At 39.2% G+C, this 21257-nt stretch overlaps 1 protein-coding gene across 3 annotated transcripts in view; it reads left to right on the top strand.

Annotated features, from left to right (window-relative positions):
* LOC144001647 (uncharacterized) overlaps positions 1-21257 on the top strand; it is a 124735-nt gene that overhangs the window by 86122 nt on the left and 17356 nt on the right. For 2 of the 3 annotated variants that reach the window (XM_077496138.1, XM_077496136.1), the window contains 21 exons: positions 253-327; positions 2626-2667; positions 3754-3831; positions 4184-4219; positions 5632-5685; positions 5897-5950; positions 7858-7899; positions 9015-9119; positions 9260-9313; positions 9751-9804; positions 11035-11088; positions 11171-11224; positions 11418-11462; positions 13415-13465; positions 13634-13678; positions 15815-15841; positions 16972-17025; positions 17903-17947; positions 19709-19753; positions 19852-19914; positions 20765-20800. In XM_077496138.1, the coding sequence (XP_077352264.1) occupies positions 253-327; positions 2626-2667; positions 3754-3831; positions 4184-4219; positions 5632-5685; positions 5897-5950; positions 7858-7899; positions 9015-9119; positions 9260-9313; positions 9751-9804; positions 11035-11088; positions 11171-11224; positions 11418-11462; positions 13415-13465; positions 13634-13678; positions 15815-15841; positions 16972-17025; positions 17903-17947; positions 19709-19753; positions 19852-19914; positions 20765-20800 (1113 nt within the window). The remainder of the gene's footprint in view (positions 1-252; positions 328-2625; positions 2668-3753; positions 3832-4183; positions 4220-5631; positions 5686-5896; positions 5951-7857; positions 7900-9014; positions 9120-9259; positions 9314-9750; positions 9805-11034; positions 11089-11170; positions 11225-11417; positions 11463-13414; positions 13466-13633; positions 13679-15814; positions 15842-16971; positions 17026-17902; positions 17948-19708; positions 19754-19851; positions 19915-20764; positions 20801-21257) is intronic. The other variant, XM_077496137.1, reaches the window with a different exon arrangement.

Raw genomic sequence — 21257 nt, 5'->3', positions numbered from 1 at the left:
TTGAAGGAAAAGAAAGCAGGTTGTCAACATCACTGGGATTATCTCCATCCATGAAAGGATTGCAATAAATTATTTCAGACAGGAACCAGAAATGTTGTTTGTCATGTACGTGGCAACTTTCAAACAAAAGTTGTGAGAGGTTCAAGAAGACGCCAAGGACAGATATTGTTCTCTCAAAATGATCACAATAAACATTACACATATTAAATAGTCCGGCATTTCATTAGGGTTGACTCATGAATCTTTCTGTAGGGAGACATGGGAGAAGTGACGGGGATTCAGGGACCCCCAGGACCTAAGGGCGAGCCTGGAGAGCCGGGATATGTGGTGTGTATTTACATTTATCCAAATGTTTCTATGTTCTTGAAAACATATGGTTTCATCAAGCATAGCTCGGGAACCAGGAGCAGATGAGCAAAACCAGCCCCTCCAGCTATATAGCTAACATGCGTGACGATAAGTAATCAAATATTGGATAACCTCAGCTTGGGTTATCGTTTCTCTACCATTGTGAAGATGATGGCTGTTGAAGCATCACTTTTTATGGGCGTGCCTATCCATATTAAATTGTTCATTATAGCTTCATCAAACAGGTGACTCATGTGCACGGTCCTCCTCCTCCTACTTCATTGCTTTCAACTATCTTGTTTGTTTTGTGGGGAACAACACTCAACCTGAAGCAAGCTCATCAAGCATAGAAATAGGGAAGGAATTAGTGCGGGCTGAAGTGTTTCTACCAGTGACGAGTGGTGACTTTTTCGAGTGGACATGCTGAAGTGTCACATATGCGAGCGCCCGATCAGAAAATTTTGGGGGTATTTTTATTATTAATTTCAATATTAAATATTATTTTATACCCCTGCGTAGGTATAAAATTAAAGCGAAATATTCAGGATTGACGCAGGTTGATATGCACACACTGTAATGTAACCAGTTCCGTGGTCCATGAAATGACAAATTCACAATTTGTCAATTCGTTGGAATTTACAGTATTCGGAACTGGCTCGTGCCCATGATGTAAACTCAACCCGGGAGAAGGGAAAAAATGACATCGCAGAAAAGCCGCAAGAGGTTTCAACCCACAATAAAGTTTACTGACCTAATTGGACAGCCATCTTGCCACTGATGTTTCTCGTATGTCCTTTCTTGAAGTGAGGGACGAAATTCTTCCCCGTTTTCGTGATGATTACTCCAGTAGACCGACCATTTGAAATTATATTTTCACTGGAGCATTCCTGGAGCTGGCCAGAGGACCACGGAGCACAGCCGAGAACGCTGGAGCCTCCTCGGGCAGGAAACATGGCCATTTGCCGGCCCTCTATCTCCGGGACGCAAAGCCACTGACTGCTAGCAAGTGCTAGTTACAATATAACCAGCACAGTACAACAGCTCTCGATGCTAGCAGGAAAAATGTACAACAACGTTAACTGAACTGCACGCCTCCTCCCCTCCCTCCCTCCAGCGAGACCTGTGTTACGTTCACTGTCAGACATAATGGTGCTCAACATAAATAAATGGCAACCCCACTTAGTTCGTTACACTTCCTTTCCTCAAAAGTTCTCCGGGAAAATGGCACTCATTGGGATTCAGCGATGAACTTGAACTGAACAATGACTGTTGACCACAGAACAAGCCAAGTAGGCCAATTTTGCACATGCACGTTAGGCTGCATGACCGACAGCTTTTTTGCCATTCAAATGCCGCACATACCGAAGCAACGTTCACGGACTTAAGACAATTGATTTCTCATTGTGTATGTGCGAAACAAACTGTCGACTTCTTCGCTCCCCGCGAGGAAAACGGGGCAAGATATACAGGAATTTAAGACCAAAACAGAAATATTTTCAATGATTTTATTTTGAAGAGGTCAGGCAAGCGCCGCTTAGTAGCTTACTATGACGGATCGCCACTGGTTTACACCTCTTACATGTTCTCTAACGTGTGCAAAATAAGACACCATCCTGGGGACGGGGGTCCTTTCGCGAATGTCATTGCTCTAAGTGTCTCTGAGGGAACATAGATATTCCCCCCCACCACATTTTATGGTCTTTGTTATTTAAGACGACAATAAAAGTGATAAAACCAACTCAATTGGTGTCTTTAATGAGGCAGCCCTCTTCAAATAACTGTCGCTCAATTGATTTTTGCCTGTAAATGAATGATGAAGGTCTGTATTCCTTTGCTCACTTTTATGACTGGATGTAATGATGAAGTTCTCCTGGAAATGGTGTCATTGTTAAACCCAATCCACCATCTTGAAGCTAATATGCAACATGCATTGTGGGGCTTGTTAAACTACAGTAATCACTGTCATCTCTCTTGTTAAGTAAAGATAATAGATATGTTCATTTCTGCCCATTTGCCTTTGTGACACTTTTCAAACTATTTTCACTGTAGAATTGTGCTATGAATGAATCTTTATTGACATTGGAAATGTGCAAGTACAGAAACGAAGCATGGGGGAAATAAATGACCAACAGAGGTAGACAGGACGCAAAGGCCTGTATGTACTCGCTTATCAGTGCCTCGAGATCTTAAGATAAGGAGTGAAAACATTAAATGACATTCAAGATGTTATTCTGTTGTGGGGGGGTTTTCTGATTTATTTCTCATGTTGTCATGTAGGGTGATGGGCTGTCTTTGTCCAGAGGCACCCGTGGCCCCAAGGTGAAGCACTGAAACTGCAGATCACACACACCATCCATCTAGTGTCCACATTGATCTGCTCCTCCTGTACATAGTGATATTTGTATTGAAATACTTTATGTTGAGTGTGTAAAAATGATAAATATTTCTCACAGAGATGTTTTGGGAAACTAACTCAGGATTAATCACAAATTACTCACACATTTTTTTAATGTTTGTCTTTCAAGTTTTTTATTCTCTTGTTAAAGAACAAAAAGTGGACACCTAATACAAATATCATTACATCCTTTAGTTCATTGATACTAAAATTTTAGAGTAATTCATAGCTATTTCAAGTTAAAAAGATGTATTATACAAGTTCAAACGAGTGTAAAACATTGAGACATCGAGTTCTGTTAAAGTCATTGATGTCAGGTTGTCTGCCAATAGGTGGCATTAGTGTTTCATGTTGGATGTTGATGACAACAACAGGTACATTTTTCATTTCAAATTAAGAGAAACATTAATTCGAACATGAAGCAAGTCGTTGATTCCTGCCCATTTTATTCACTGTAAATCACAAGACCCCAGTCACGACAAATACAGTAAATATACTTCTATTATATTTATGATTGCTGAATTGTGATATAGTCACTCCTTTGTACAACATTGCAAGTTTTAATTTATATTTCAACGTATCTCCTGCATCGTGACCGGAATTCCCAAAGTACAGGGCTTTCTAAACAAGTGTCGTGCATTAATCGATGACAAAAGCAAAATGTTGCGTTAAAGAGACTTAACTTGATATTAACACGCTAATTTTGACACCACTAATTTAAAGTATTTTCTTTCTAAATATGTTTTGGTTTCCAGTGGCACTGTTATGAGGGAAAACCAAATGACATATTGTGTACCCTCAGTATTATTTATTTTTTTTTTTTAAATAAAAGCAGATAAGAACATGTGCACACCATTGGCCATTTCCTCCCCTTCAAGCTGCAAAAGGCAAAAAACATGAAAGCAAAAATCCATTCGGGTCCAGTCTAAATACTTAATGATCATGCAGTGCAGCAGCACTCCAGGAGCTTCGAATTGAGTCGTCTGACTGCTGCCTTGTTCTTTTGTCAGGGGGAGCGAGGAGTCCCAGGACTACCTGGAGAGCACGGTGATAAAGGCGAGCCTGGAGAGAGCATCACAGGCATGCCTGTGAGTATGATGTTGTATGTGATTGTTCTCCATATTCATTATTTACCTTGCCTTCACATCTAGACCCAGTAAAAAAGGACCCAGTAAATTCACTTTCTGCGGAAAATGGATGTCCTTACTGCTAGATGCTTCCTGCCAATGTGCCCTGCATTCATCCCCCACCATATATCTTGCGCTATGCACGTTTCACCCTCGCTGACATGATTGCAAGGGAGTCTGTCTCCATTTCTTTTAATATAGAATTGTTGGAGGCAGAATCAATATGAGCAAAAGGTGTCTAACACAATAGCTTTATTGGATCCCTGATGCTAGAGGGCAGACGGTGTTAACAAGCTGCGTGATGTGTTCTCAGGGCCCCTTGGGACCTCCAGGAAAGCCAGGAATTGAGGTTTGTGGAATATACCCGAAATCCATGACTTGAAAACATACATGTGCTTTGACCTCTAGCTTATTGATACTGCCACAAGCTCTGTAAAAATAATTGTTATACAGTTGAACCTCCAAAATTGTACATTTCGGAAAACTGAAAAGTTCCGGAAAAAAATACCTCCCTATTCAAAACTTCGTAGTTTAAACCATCATCATGCGAGAGATTTGGTTTGAGGGCTGCATACATAACAAATGGACGGATGGAAGAGCCACTTTAAAATTCTTCAACTTTAATTTGTTAAACACCTCAAATCAGTCAAGCAAGCAATGACATATTTTTTGTATTCTCTGGATATTTTTGAAAAACTGCTACATAGCTTTCTGTCAAACGTTTATACATCATGTAGTTTATTTTTTTCAAGATTTTGGGGTGGCCAATGACCCTATAACCCACTAGGCTATAGATCCTCCCCTGCATTGAACAAAAGCTGAATCTCATCTCCACATTCAGAACCAAAACTACAGCAAACTGCAGTAAGATGACCATTTGCAAACAGTTACTTGATATGGACATTGTGATATGTTCATGAGTCCGACTTTGACATTGGCAGAAATTAGAAGAAACAATTTTTGCTTCTAAAATTAATGAATTATCTTTATTCACCTGTGTTTTGAATAAAAATTGCGTTATTTTTATCATAAATAAATTTCCAGTATTTGTATCTTTACATATTGATGACTTCTTAAAATAACTGCCTAAGTCTTTTTTTTTTTTTTTTTTTTTTTTTTCAGATTTTTCAGGAACACAAAAAAGTTAACCATTTCCATCATGAGGAGATGATTTAGGTAAAAAAAAAAATGACATAGGCAATTATTTTAAAAGGTGACGATATCTAGAAAAGCCCTACAGTATATACGGTAATCCAATTCATAATTAGTAGCCTTTTTTTTTTTTTTTTTTTTTTTTTTTTTAAACGTAGCTTTGGTGGCCGTATCAATGTAATTTTTAGTATCTGCCTCCGGCCACTGAAAAATGGATGGTGGGCTGCAAATGGCCCCCGGGCCATAGTTTGGATACTATTGGACGCTATAAGATACCACTTAATACTTGTAAAAGAGCACTTGTGACTCTTCAGAAGGTGAGCAGTTTTACAAAGTACTTTATTGCAGTTATTTTGTTGTATTAAACAGTGGTTAACTTCTATGTATCAGTTAAGAAAATACTGTATGTGGAACTGGAAACCTGACTTATGAATTATTTATCCTCGCCTGACATGAAACTTTTTTTTTTTTTTGTAATAAGAATAAAATGAGACCTACTTGAAAAATGAACCAACATCTCCAATGTGGATTGTGCTCAACTTGGACGTTCACAGTAAATTATTTAAACATTTTCATTAGCATTTGCCAACTCTTTTGGGTGTTTTTCAGGGTCTTCGCGGAGCCCCAGGTGCACCTGGGCCTGCTGGAGCTCCAGGAAGGGAGGTGAGTTGTTCCCGTCACCCCATCCACCCCCTGCCACGTGCACAGATAAAAGCCAACATAATGACTGTCAGCTCACTGGGGCTGAACCAGACTTTTAGATCACACATTGCCACCAACTGTGACGGATGTGAAAGTACAATTACCATGCAGCATGTATGCTTAATTTCATCCCCGGAAGGATTTTTAGCTTCTCTATTTGTCTCATTTACAGGGCCCTCTTGGCAGACCGGGCCCCCCTGGCCCCGCTGGACCTCCAGGTGAACCAGTAAGTTTTGAAAATCCCTTTTGCGCATTTGCACCGTGAAGGTAAATGTACTAATGCAGCTGCAGTTTGGGGGTAATTTGCAGCCAAACTTGCTGTTCACGGCCTAATGTTACCTTCAGGAAGGTGGTGACGTTTATGACTAATTGACAGCCCCCTGCTCACTCCCCACCGCTGTTTCTGTCTGTAGTTTTCATCTAGTTGGCATCTGCATTAAGATAGTGGTAATGAGGGGTGCTGCGTTTATAAAAACAAAAAAACAAAAAAACATAGTATGAAGGGATTACAATAATATAGAAATCACACGATGTACCATCACAACAGTCACAAGTCGACTTTCCTGAGCAATGTAGCGTGATCACCTGCAGCCAATGAGTGCGAAGCAGTACGTATCACCACAAATCATTTGAGTTGGGTTTGTCTTGACTTCCTGAGACTGACTTAATCGAACCCAGGTTAAAAAAAACAACAACATTGCTTTAAATTAGAGTTGTCAAAACTAGTATGTTAATTTTGAGTTAATTTAAAGTTGCAATTAATGACTGCCTCTAACTTGGAAAGCCTGTACTGCAGAGATTCCAGTCGCAACACAGCAGACATGTCGCAATTAACAATTATGCATATATTTGTGGAGACTGGGGTAAAAGCTGTATTTTACAATTTTCATGTTAAAGAGCAGAAAATGACCTCAACACAAATCGATATTAAACTCATTTTTTACATCTTTTTAGTTTTAACTAAATGTTATGAATTATTATGAAATGACGAAAAGATGCAGCCATATTTCTATTAGTTTAGCATGTTTTCCACATTTATGTTAACAAGAGTATGAAAACTTACAAATTACATTTATTGTACATTTGGCACTCTGGCACACATTTATCCAGCAGAAACCAGTTAAGACCATCAGGTCACTAGGGATGTAACGATAACGGCAATATCGTGATATTGTGATATTAAACGTGCGACAATATTGTCGTCGTCATGTTCACAATATTTAAAAGGAGCACATCTGTTAAAAAAAAGTCAGGTTGATTTCCATTTGTGCAGCTAGCACCCTCTAGTGGCTGGTTTATTAGTGCAATTTAATTTTCATTAGGGATGTTTTGGCCTTCTATGTTTAAAATCTATGCTAATTGTCAGATGAATGGGAACCTAATTTGCTTGTGAAGTGATCAAAGTGTGCTTGCATTATGAGAGATTGTAGGTGGTTTATATGCATTGCTGTTATGTACAAAAGCACAATATTGGGTTTTTCTTTTTTTTTTCTTTTTTTTTTTTTTTTTTAGTATGAGCTTTTTTTTACATTATTGTGATCTTTTTAAAATATCGCCAACCCCCCCCCACAATATCGTGATAATTATCGTATCGTGACCTTCATATCATGATAATATCGTATCGTGATGTTTGGATATCGTTACATCCCTACAGGTCACACATTGGCTAGGCTAGGCCGGCCCCCGTGTGGGTGGACGGCCAAAGGTCGTATAAGATTAGCGACCATTTTGAGTGGGGCAAGCCGTGTTCCGCGTTCAGCTGATAGGGCTACACAGCTGTGTTTGCGGTCTTTCTGGCATTCAGTAAATAGTTCAAGGAATAAAGATTCACAATCCACATCCATTGATCATTTCATGTTTGTAACACAAGGACAACAAATTAGAAAAAAAATAATAATAATATGAAGATTGTGTTGTCTGCCAACAAAATTTGTGTTTCCTTCGGCCTTGCAGATTGAATTAGTAAAAGTGAAACATATTTCTGAAGTGTTTATGGTTTTCTTCTTTCAAGGCATGCATTGAAAACAGCATTATTAACCAAATAAATGTCTCAATAGTTTTGTAATATAATAAATGTACAAGCCTGAAGGTTGCTATGTTTATGTTCTTTCCTTTTTTCACTCCCTCTCTTAGACTGCACTACCAATTGTTGGAGATATGGGGGCTTTGCTCAAGGTATTTTATCATTCTAATTAATGATAATTGCCGCTTTCCAGGGTTGAATACATTATTTTGGCTTATAAATGTGAATGGCTCATTGTGTTGCTCATCTAGAAATGTACAGCTTGCATTAGCCAGCAGAGCAATGTTAAGCCCTTGAGTGCCTCCATCAGGATGTCTGGCTTACTTTTAAAAAGACGTGTATCTCTCGCTGTTTCCAAGCCCACTCACCAGTGAAACATTTAAAGAGACAGCTTTATGTAAATACTGTCATTATCCTGCAATATATACAGAACATAAAATGTGAATGCAGCATCCCATGTTTAATTAACAGATATTAGCTTATGTGTACATAGAAAAAGTATGAAATTTTTCAAGGTAAGCTGACAAAAAATGGAAGCAAAAGCAAATGTGTTCCGTTTATATTTTTGTTCAGCATAGAAGCATTACAGCAGCAAAACTTTTTAAAAACGGTTACTAGAATGCAGATTTGGAACTACTTGCAGGAAAATACAATTTTCTAACCATGGAGTGAGAAAGCGTTGGTGCCAGCACTAATGTGACAATAACAAAAGCTTTAGAACGTCTAGAGCTGCTTCGACACTCGACAGTGTAATTGAATTTTTTTAAGAGCTCATTTTTCTTTAAAAAAATATCCAGTTGCTTTTTGAGTTGCTGAAAACCCAATTCTTGTTATTTGACCATTTTCATTCCAATCTCTTACATTCCTATCATAAGCTCTGGTATTTTGTCATAGATTTTGCATTTTAAAATATAACTGCAATACAGCGCATAATGGCACAGTACGCATGTTACATTCTGCTGCAAGGTGCAGTCCTTATCGAGAGAACGGATCAGGAATGGTGATATTTAAAATTCTCGCCTAAATGTCACAGCCAATGAGTTTGACAAAGTTCACCACTCACCTCGATGAGACTCTCTGTTGGTGGGTTCATATTATTTCTGCTATGCAGACATTTAAAGAACACTTTGTGTCGGCTAGGGTCTTGTCCTCCACCCTGGGATGTAACATAATAAATGATGAAAATGCCATGTTTGGCTCAGACTTGATGATATCGTATTTGTGTCACCACATTTGCTTCCTCCATCGCCCCTCCCCGTGCTGCTAGAACGCCTGCAGTGCTTGCCAGATGAGAGTTTCCGGGCTGACTGGACAAAAGGGAGAGAAGGGCTCCCCTGGAGTGCTTGGACATGACGGCATGGTGGGAGAAAAGGTACATGTGACTCATTAGTAAGATGCGGTAAACACATGACCCAATCATGTCACTTTGCATGAAACCTATAGAAGGGCTTCATGTCACACTTTTTACACTCTCCCTGTCCCTTATTCGTTTGTGTGTGTTTGTCGTCCCAGGGGGACCCAGGTGTAAGAGGTCCAATGGGGAATCCTGGGAAGGAAGGCCCAAAGGTTGGATGGAGATATCAACATATGCACATCATTTTAAAACTTTGAGTATATGGCATGTAACTTTAGATATCAGAAATCTATTGTAGCCTAACCAGCTGTAGAGAGAGTCATCTTTTGTGCTCTTTTATGGGGTTGCAGCAAAAGTTGTTGCTATGGTTACACTGTTGCTCCACACTGATGCAAGGAAGCAATCTCTCTCTCTCTCTCTCTCTCTCTCTCTCTCTCTCTCTCTCTCTCTCTCTCTCTCTCTCTCTCTCTCTCTCTCTCTCTCTCTCTCTCTCTCTCTCTCTCTCTCTCTCTATATATATATATATATATATATATATATATATATATATATATATATATATATATATATATATATATATATATATATATATATATATATATATATATATATATATATATATATATATATATATTCTGCCCCCTCACAGGGAGTGAAAGGAGAGCGAGGCTTCTCTGGCCCCACAGGAGATAAAGGTGATGAGGTGAGTGCAAAGAAAGTGGAAGAAGTTGGGAAAAATGTTTACGTTCAGTTATTTCTATGCCAAGTCAAATGACATTTTTATTCTAATGCAACACAGCAAAATTTCTTGGAAGCTAAAGGTGCACAAAACAGGTTGAATATTTGGAAGATCATGATACACATCGCTGGCCGTTTCATTCGATCAAGGGTGTTTTCTATTACACGTTGGATCTCCTAATTTATTGACAGAAAGTAGACCAGAATTTAGACCAAGTAAAACCAGGTCTAAGTTGTGGGGCACGTGGTGTAATGTGATTTTGGTGGTTTGATCCAGGTTATGACAGACGGATTTTGTGGTCTGGTGAATGCGAACCCTCAGAGTCATTGTAGAAATCAATTCATTGAATGTGTTGTTATTATTATTATTATCATCTTTAATACATTTTTAAAAGCACCCCTGTATCGCGGAACAACTGGCATCTGTGAATGATGGTGGTGGGGGCCACATTTAGCCACACTGGCTGGATTAAATCGTATCCCAATAAAAAGAATGCCCTATTGTTCTTCTACATTGTTTCTCATGCTTAAGGAACGTGTCAATGTTCATATTTGTGCATCCTCTGAAATCTAATATAATCTCAATTTAATGATTATCATTGTTTGCTGCTGTTAGAATGCCGGAATAAACATGTCAACATTATTAGTGGGTCAATAAATGCCACCCTTAAATGTCAGTCGATAGAAAGTGTGTAAAAAGCTGTAGTCCATTTGAGCAGCAATGTGAAGAAGCTTCAAAACAGCATCCAAACTATTTCAATTGCTTGTAAAAAGGAGAATTATGGCTCTGTTATTGTCATATAGCTCTTTTGTTAGCGGACCAAATTGTTGTCTGTTTAGCATTAACATTTGTTCTGTAACGGTATGTGACTGGCCGTACCCCAAAACGGACCAATGAAAGACGAACTCAGTTGTTATTCCATTAAAGTACTAATTAAGAAGAAATGGTAACATAAAACATTACTAATGAGGAGAGAAAGTATTCTTTAACAAAGTACCAAAATAAAAGACTAATAAACACAAAGCGCTATTGCAGAGGAGGAAAATTGTTTATGCAAAGTACAAAAAAAAATAGCATAAATCACTGCTAACAAGTAGGAATAAAACAGAAAAACAACTATATTCAACCATCCAGAAATTACAGAATATCACTGTTGTTTGATTTGACGCAACTATTAAATCTCCATTGTCTCAGGGGCCTCCTGGAGTTCCGGGTCTTCCTGGAGTGACAGGTCGCACCGGGGAGGCGGTAAGACGCTCATGTTTATTCATCAAAACAAATGATGCACATGTTGATGCTGAATGAAAAGTTTGTTCTGTTTTGTTTACAGGGGCTCATGGGTCGCCCAGGTCCGATGGGTCAAACAGGAACTAAAGGGGAAAGAGTAAGATTTTTTTTTGGGTTTAGCGTATTAGTTTGCATTTCCTTTATGTGTGTTCCTAAATTAAAATGTTTTTTATTTATGTATGTATTTATTTATAGATTATTTGAATGTTGATGGTTTTCATCTGCTTGGAACTGTGTTGAGAAATAATTTTTATTTCACCAGATTTCTCTTTCTGCTTTGTAAATGGCAGGGAAACGAAGGACCTCCTGGTAGACCAGGCCTTCCAGGACCTCCAGTAAGTTAGCAGGCAAAAAAAAAAATGCAGGCTGCTAATTAAAAATATGCTAAGTGTGGGAATTTGACTTAATATTTAATGACAAATCAGGATAAATTGTTAATTTTGGTGTGTGTTTTTTTTTTCTTTTTGTTTTAATGGTAGTTATTAGTAATACGACCAAGAATGGGTATTAGTAAAGAAATATAAGTACAAATTAAAAAAGAATAAAACAATTTGTATTTTTATAAGTACTGTTGGACACACAAAATTTTATATAATCCCAGTATTATAACAATTACAAACATTACAGTCACTTTTTAAATAAGTCAGATAGTGGCAGGGCTGGACTGGTCGCAAATGCCCGGTTGGCATTTTTTTGTGCTATTATTATTATTTTCCTCCAATTATCGCCAAGAGACCAGCACACAATTTAGAGGTAGCAGCCAATAATTAATTAATTTCCAATATTAACAGCATAGTGAATATTATAGAATAGAATTTGAAGCTGCTGATAGATAATTCACGAATATTCACAAATGAGTGAAAGACTCTGGATATCCGCTCCGAGCCAATAACCTGGCAACAGCCAGATTGATATTGCGGAGAATCACAATATCAATCTGGGACTGCTCCACAGTGATTTGCTCGGGAAAGGCGGGATATTCAATACAATACGTCAAGCTGATTGGACAATGCGGCACCTTGTGCACGTTGACCTAACCTTTGTTTTGACCAATCTCGGCAACCGATTGTCGTAGGGGGGAAAAAAAAGCAACATCTTTACCAGCTAAAAATGCACTAAAAAAAAAAAAGTGTCTCTCGCTGTTCAACTTTCAACAAGGAAATGGTAATTCGTTCATTCGTCCATGTTAGGTTTGTTTGTATGTTTGTTTCCCATGGCGTTGGCTCTTCCTGGTTTCGTCATAGCTGCATAGTCCACCCCCAAACAAAATACCGCTTTGTGATTTGTGATTTGTGATGCAAATTGTATACGGATTGGTGAAAATCAACAAGATGCATTCTCAGGAGTTTGTGAACTCACAAATGCTTTGAGAAGTCAACTTGCAGTGCAAGGTATATGCACGTGCAGCACGTGGCTAAAATGAAATGAACTGAGAAAAGAATGAATCACTTCAGGAAATGATTCATTCAAGTCAAGTTCAGTCAAAAAAATGTGTTCTTTTGAACGAAACATTCACTTGTGTGCCGGTCAAGTCAAAAATTGCAATCTCTCCACTTTCGAATGTTATTTTACTGAATACATTTCAACTAATATTTTGAATTAGGACACATGACTGCCTTGATACGTCTTCCATGCACAACTGACCCTGAGTCTGTTTTCACTCCGAATAACAACATTTAGTGCAAGACGTGAGCAAAAAATGACAAACAAGTACAAATATGATGACATTGTGACGACCCTCTTGCTGGCATTGAACCATGTTTGCTTCCTGTAAAAGGCCAGTGAGTAAGCGCGTCCATAGCCAATCTATAATTCATCAGGCGTCCCCTTGAACCTATCTTAGCCCCCCCACGCACCCTGGCCTCATAAAGTGCAGTCTGGGAGGACAGGGGATGGCTCAGTGGCCTGAAAAGGGCACAGGCATCCACTTGCCTCTAAATGAGCACCTTAACTCCCTTTCTATTTGAAAAGCTTTCATTCAACGATCTAAATCGGGCAAAAACACGTTTGTAATGGAACACGTACCCAAGAAGTCGTGGTTGTTCTCGCTTCTCGGAATACCTTAAGCTTTATGAAGTTCGCACTTCTCATTTTATTCACTTCTCCCCCATCACGTCTCATTGTGAAATCACCAAATGAGGTATTGATCGCCCCCGTGTAGCTTTTAAAGGCTTAGCAGTAAATACCTGCCTGGGGCCTACTGTACCAACTCTTCATGCTTAAGAATCTCAGCAAGGAACCTCTGTGGGATGAAATGTGATGTGATTTACTACTGCTTGTGTTTTAGGGGGTACCCTATGTGGAGGGCAATGGGATGAGCAGTCTGTACAAGCTGCAGGTAAAGACCTTTATTCTGTGTCGTTGTGATACAGTGATGCATGGAGTGCGCTGTGCAATGCCATCAATCATTTTGGCAGAAAAAAAAAAAGTCTATGCCTGTGGTTAAAATTAGTTTGACCCATATTGTGGTAGAGAAAGCCATAAAGTCAAAATCATGTCTTTTCAGAGTGGTGGAGCTATTTTAGGACCCCCTGGGGCTCCCGGTGCTCCGGTAAGTGTAATAATCATCGTTATGCCTGAAGTGATTCCTTCAAAGTGCACTGTGAAGAAACGTCAGCAGACAGACATGTTGCTTCTAGAGAGCCATCGGCCCTCCGGTGTTATCTTGGCTTCTGAGGCCCTCGTATCGCACTAAGGCACATTCATTGAGAGCTGCTGCTGCTTCTGCTGCTGCTGCTGCTCGGTCGGTTAAGGCTAAGAGGCTTCCTGATTCTCAGACAGATGTCTCTGACCTGCCCCGGGATGCACAAAACATCAGCGATTTGCAAATGGAAGTCAGAGTTCAGCCACATAGTGTCAAGCCAAAAGGGCCCACTTTGAAATTCCCCTTGCACTGCTCTTCCTTATCAGGCAGTTTGTAATCTCGTCAGGCCCAGGGAGACATCCAATCTAAGGCCCCGCAGGGATCATTCCTCCACAACACCTACCGTGGGACAAAAAAGAATCTCCATGAACCACATTTAAATTTAACCCTATAAAGCCTCAACCATGAAATATATGAGAAAACATTCGGATTCTTTGTAAATAGAGATTGTATTGGTCCTTTTGAACAACAAACATTTCCACATATGACTTTTGATTTGTATCATATTTGATTCATCCGGTCACAATGCTTTAAATTCGTACATTTATAACTGTCAGAAGTATAATAACAAACAGACATATCAAACATGTTAGTATTTCCGGAAATCAGAACATTTCCCACTATTAATAAATATAGGTCGCTGGAAAAGCCATCAGCTGGATGATACTGCCCTCTAATGGATTATCCGTGCAATGCATGTGTCAGATCATATACGGAAAAATATATTATACTCATGAAATAGAGGGCTCAGAATGTCTTGTATTTAATATGTCATGATTGGCGTTATATTAAGAATTCCTCTCCCTGTGCTGCCTCTTTCATAGACAAGTTTTGGTAATTTACATGTAGCACAATGCATGTATAATTTATATGTTCCAAATATGGTGAATTCTCTGAAGCACGCTGCACAGCTGATGATTTATGCATTCTAAATAGAATCATAAAAAGTTCACTTGCAAACGTGACCCAAACGAGACTCACGTAGCCTCGTATGTTCCCTGGCTTGCGCACTTATACCTACCATGATGACTTCTGGCCCTCCCACCGTGCGTAAGCAGCCCATGTGTGCGCACCAAGCAAAGGTGGCTGTAAATCATGGAGCATGGAGTTATTTTAGACATGCAAATGCCATAGAGAGCCATTGAAATTTGAAAAATATATCACACTTTAGATCTTTAAATTAACGTCCGTAGTGGGTATATGTCATTGCCAGTGAGACGTGCGCGATGCTCGGCTAACACGCTACTTTGAACGAGCATGTGTTTCTTTATTCTGTATGAAATAGATCCAATAAAATTAATTTAATCAAAATATCGTGCTCACGACGCATATTTGAAGATCCATTATGGGCAACCGTTTAGCAGTGTTGCCCTGCAACCAGGTTACGCAACAGATTGCGGGAGAGTCACGTAAACAGATTTTACAATTAAATCAGATCAAATAAAAACTAATAATTCAAAAATCAAACTCACCATTACACTATTATGATGACTGCAGTTTTGTAATAGCGAGCTACACTTTCAGAAACTCCAAGCTGCAGCAGCATGTTTGAAGCGGACGGGCTCATTGGCAGTGAAAGAGTTCCCTGTGCCGATATTTTTTGCCAATTAATATATTATAATATAATATAATATAATATAATATAATATAATATAATATAATATAATATAATATAATATAATATAATATATATAATATGCAAATATTGGACAAATAAAGCACACTTGAAACATTGATAGACATTTGATATTATGAGATGCGTTGTCCAAATATGATCATTTACATTTCCCAAACGGATGTTTTACATATATCGTGTGACCACTTCAAATGTAATGATTTGCATTTTTCAATGATAATGATGATGTTGCAAACACATCACACATTGCAAACATGAAGATTTACATGTACAAAAAATAACTTTGCATGTTAATTTTACTTAATTCAATTACCATCGCAGACAGTAGCAGAATATCACTTTAGTCCATTTACTGTACATTATTTTTATGAGAGCAATTGTCACATCTTTTTGTCACTTTTTTTAAGGGCCCTAAAGGAGATGAAGGACTTCCAGTAAGTTGAAACTATTTTTCCCTTGAAAGAGCTATTGATGATTTGATGTCTTTTTTTTTTTTTTTTAAGACTCAAGCCAGAGTTGTCCCTTTATTTCAATCAATGTACTCTGAAACTTTCAACTGCTGAACTCCAACACACACAAACTATTATGTCTCCTGAAAATATGAAATAGTAAGACCACATTGTCTTGCCAGCGGGAAGCCATGAATCTTCAAATGCTCCCCCCTATACGACCCCCCACCTTCTCCATATTGATGCCTGAAAACAATCCACACAGACGTGGTACCAAGTCTGCTCCTGCCATCGCTGTGAATTCTTTATTCGCACGGGGCCAATTGTAGATTTTATTGTTTTGTTGCACTGTGATTTTTCACCAGAATGTTAATTTGACATTTTAATAAATTGTGTGAGCGGCACCAGTGCTGTGGCGGAATTGCCTCAATCCGTCTCACAGCTGATCCCCCTGGCTGCCCCGCTCTCCCCTAAACCGTGCTCCCTTACTCGTGACAATCTACATGTGTGACAATTACCTGCGCAATCCATCTATGTCGGCGCCAGTTGCCCCTCTTTCCCATGTAATGGCGTTTCTTCATGGCAGCTTGAACAAAATGAGCTCAATAGAGGCCATCTCTTGTTCATGCAGCTGCGAATAGCTCTCTATTTTTAGGGCACAAAGTAAGCCTGATTGGGATTTTTAAAATGGGGCGGCTCTTTCTGCGTCTCATCTACATTCGGCAAATTTTGACAGCGCACGCCATAGATCATATATAATATAATGCAGCGAGCCTGAAGTGTTGTCCCCTCAGGATCATCTTATTGACGCGCGGAGGGTCGTATTAATACCCGACCGAGTGCGCCGAGAGCAGAGATCGTAACGCGTGACGTCGTGTGTCATGCAGAATTGAATTTACCGTGAGCCACGTCGTTTGGATCTATATTTGACGTCCTAACAGTTACTGACAGCCATAAAATAACCACACCTTCCAAGAGCTCATCAACTGCCCTTATAAGACAGTCAGACCAAAATAGCAACAGTAGATGAAACCAATTTTAGTCTTCACAAACATGTATTTATTTATTTATTTTACATTTACACAGCTGAGTGTGTCCTTTTTGATTACTTGTAGGGAGAACCAGGGCTCATGGGATTACCTGGGCTTGAAGGTCTACCGGGTGCAAAGGTAAGCAAAAGCATCTCATGAAAACAACAATAATAACAAAAAACTGAATAACTGCTTTGTATTAAACATAAAATACATTTCAGTTAAGGCCAAACGCCTACCTTGACATAGTAACTGGAAACGTCAACACTAAAACAAAATGACCCAATGACCCAACCTAAAACAAAGTCATCAGAACACTTTTTGTCTTCTGACATTGTATTCATCATCTTCAATCTTTCAGCTTGACGTTTCCTATTAGACATTCAACAGCACAATGCAAAAGCCATTTTCCTCTTTGGTGGGTGTCCTTACACTTTCCAGCAAATAATTTGAACCAGTAAAGAACAAATCAAGTATTTATTGGTGCTAATCAGTCAATGCGTGCCCAAAGGTGAACGTCTTCTCACTTATTTTGTCAACCCAAGCATGTTTACTGATTTCTTTTCTTTGAAAGTTGCACTTTCACCACTGAAGGGGAGAAGAGTGGCAAAATAAAATCACTTATTTATCATGAAGTGTTTATGTGTGATAATATGACAGTTGCCAAGTCTTGTCGTCGAGGATAGAAGGGTAAGAAAAGTGTCGCAAGTCTACTTGAACTCTTTTCTACCAAAATATCACCTCATGAACTTCTTATATCAAACATGCTGATGTGGTGACGAGGTGAAACAGTTTGTCTTTAACTGTAATCTTGTCAATGAAGAGGCATGCAAGTGTCAAGTTTACTAGAAAGTTATTTTGCATCATAATCTTTATCACCTTCTGTGATAGTTGATACAAATCATGTTTTCAAGTTAACACTCAATTTATTCTGTTTCTTGACAATGACATACTGTTATGTATGTACTACAATATCAATTCTATATACACTGTGTGTCTGTGACGTTTCCTTCAGGGTGATGTTGGCCTGTCTGGTCCACCTGGAATGCCAGGCCCTACAGTAAGTTTTTTCCTTTTAGTTATTATTATTGGTCACTTCCTGCGATTGGCTGGCAACCAGTCCAGGGTGTACCCCGCCTACTGCCCAAAGCCAGCTGAGATAGGCTCCAGCACCCCCCGCGACCCTTGTGAGGAATAAGCGGTCGAGAAAATGGATGGCTTATTGGTCACTTCATTAGGTACACCTACATTTTCCTTGGCACTAACCCAATCACAGGGCACATAGAGATTTAACTATTCACATGCACATTTACACCTATAGGCAAATTAATGTATCCAGTTTGACTGTGAAGCAGACCTGCCAAGTATGTATCTAATAGGGGAAATGATATAAGAAGTGCATTATTTGTGCAGCTGTATCTAATGTTTTGGCTATTGTGTGTTCATGCCAACTCATGTCTCAGCTTAATCATATGTTTTTTTCAAGGTTCCACAACACTACACAAGATAATTACCAGCTGAGATACAAGTGGCGATGAGAAGTGTACACCCCCCTGTTCCAATGACAGGTTTTCGTGATATTTAAAAAAAAAAAAAAAAAAGACCGTCTTTTTTTTTTTGTGACCAACTAAATAGGAAAAAAACTGAAATCTTTTCAAATAAGGAAGCAAAATAAACAACTGAGATGATGTGGTTGCAGAAGTATATACACCCTCTGATAGCTGGGGATGTGATGTGTTCGGATTCAACCCATCAAGTTCAAATTCAATTTAAATAGGCTGTGAATATTTTATGTTTGTTTTGTTGTTTCTGTAAAGCACTTTGTGACAACTAAGGCTGTTTTAAAGCGCTCTATAAAAAAAAGATGACTTGACTTGACTTGACTTGACTTGATAATGACTGTCTTCACTGCAGCTCCCTGGTGTATTGAATGCCTTGGAAATCCTTTTGTCCCTTGCCCTGATACCGTCGAACAATGCGATCCCTCTAATGATGTGGAAGCTCTCTGCTTGTGCTGTAAGATATAACAAAAACAGTTTGGAAAAGCCTACTAGAACATCCGAGCTTAGTTTGGGTTAGTCAGAAGCACCCACTTGCATTTAAGTCATTAACCCCCAGCTATTTTCACTGAAGCAACCCCCTTCGCTGTTTTACTGGATTTTGACTGATTTTGCAAGGTCCACAGAATATTCTGTTCTATTGCTATAAAAACATAGAACTTACCAAAAGAAAGACTAGAGTCTCTTCTTTCATCAGGACAAAAAAGGTATACTTGTATCTGTTTCCGGTTTGTAGCAATTAGAATTAGAATATAGCTAAGTTTCATCATTGTTCACAAACTTTTTGAAAACACTGACAATAAGAGCTTGTTGGAACATGGCCCTGACTGATCTCTTTTACTCTGCTGCCACCTGCTGGCCGTTTTTTTGTAATAAAACCATTGCTTTAAGCCATCTCTTCAGGTCAGAAGCTGCATCAAAGTCTTCTATATGCTCTTACATAAATAAGCATAAAAACGTATTAATACGTTTTGGGGGGTGAGCCGCAGAGTATTAAAACATATCTATACATTTTTGGAATTGAATGAGTTAACATGAGTACAGGATAACAATGGTGGAAAGGTGTGTTGTAATTATCACAAAAGCTTGCTATTTGAACAGGGGTGTGTAGACTTTTCATATCCATTCGTTAACCCCCTGCGTGTTTGTGCACTGCAGCTTGGTTCTATTATAAATAAGAGGCTACAGAATTCCTCCACACATGACACCATTGAGGGTCTGTCAAACACTGATGATTCTTTTCTTTTGCCTTTGATTGACAGGGGAAGCCCGGCCCTCGGGGAGAACCAGGGATCCCAGGAGAGCCGGTGAGCAGCAGCCTCCAACTCTCTTTGAGATGTCAATCCGCACGTCATTCCTTTATCACTCCTGACTGACACGTTGGCTCGTCTCTGTTCTCTGACAGGGTGAGAGGGGGCCACTAGGAGAGACGGGGTTCCCGGGACCCGAGGGACCGCAAGGTGTTCCTGTAAGGATTTGCATGTATTCCATTGGCCTGTGTTTATAATCGCAGCGACATGCTCCCAAAGTGCTTTAGCGGGAAGTCCAGGCTGCAAACTTGCCTTTGAACCAACACAGTGCCCTTTAAAGTGGGAGTCAACCCAAAAATTCACTATTTTCTGATTGATATAGTGTTTGTGGAATATGAATAAAGTAGCAAAATCCACCGTTTTTAATCCATCTCAGGTGGTGGCCATTTTGCCACATGCTGTCAACAGAAAATGACATCACAATTGCTCAGGGAACAGCCAATCATGGCTCAGCTTGCAATCGTCACATGACCAAACTCACATGCTCAAACTCAGAAAACAGGTGAGCCGTGATTGGTTGTGCTGAGCCCTAAACAACTGTGATGTCATTTTCTGCCGACAAGTGGCAAAATGGACGCCGCCCGAGATGGATCAAAACAGGTGGATTTTGCTACTTTATTCATATTCCACAAGCGCAATATTAATCAAAATTCTGTTTAGACTAATGGTTGTGCATACAACATATTACTGTGAAGGAAATTTAGGGGTTTACTTCCGTTTTAAAGTAAAAAGGTGTTGTTTCACCATAAACAAATATATGATACACGAAAAACTGCTAAAATCTGTTTGCCATCACATTTAGATGATTACATCCCTCGATGTAATTACCATAAAAGATGGTTTGTGTAATTTTCCCTCCTACAAGCGTACAATGGAAGAGCATTTGCCAAGCAATCAGGATCATTGAGATATCCCATTAAATTGGAGATTAGCAGGGGCGCAGTGGCGCTGATCCAATCGAAGGAGCTGATACAAAATGTCTTTGTTTGTGTTGCGGTCTTTGAGCAGGGCAGACCTGGAAAAGATGGAACTCCCGGCTACAAGGTGAGTTGCGCGCGTGCGCGCTATCAAAATCCCCTTATGGAAAAGTGCTTTACATCCGTGGCGCTGCAGGGAGATGGCACAGCAGATTTTTATCCCAAGTGTGCCTCTTTCAAGCTACCTGAGTGCATTAAACCAATTTGCATACATTGTTTGACTTTAATGATTAGGCTAAATGGAAGCCTGCAGATGTAGAACTTTGTTGATTTTTAGTCTTTTAACTCCAATTACACAGCTTACAGGCAATTATTCAAAATCAGACGAGATTCTTTTCGATATCTCATCCAATTTATGAAAGAAACTTTCCTAAATAATCATACAGAGAACATACGCAGCATACAGAAGTCATTCCACGTTTTCCTTTTTGATTTACAAAATTATGTCACAGAGCACACTAATGACTGACTCAATAGTTTATTGTCTTCCTCTGATTATTAGTGAATATTCCTCCTGGATGTTC

The sequence above is a fragment of the Festucalex cinctus genome, chromosome 14 (genome assembly GCF_051991245.1).
Source record: "Festucalex cinctus isolate MCC-2025b chromosome 14, RoL_Fcin_1.0, whole genome shotgun sequence".
In the NCBI taxonomy this organism is placed as follows: Eukaryota; Metazoa; Chordata; class Actinopteri; order Syngnathiformes; family Syngnathidae; genus Festucalex; species Festucalex cinctus.
Note: the sequence above shows the minus strand (reverse complement) of the source record. Positions and strands in the feature narration are given on the sequence as shown.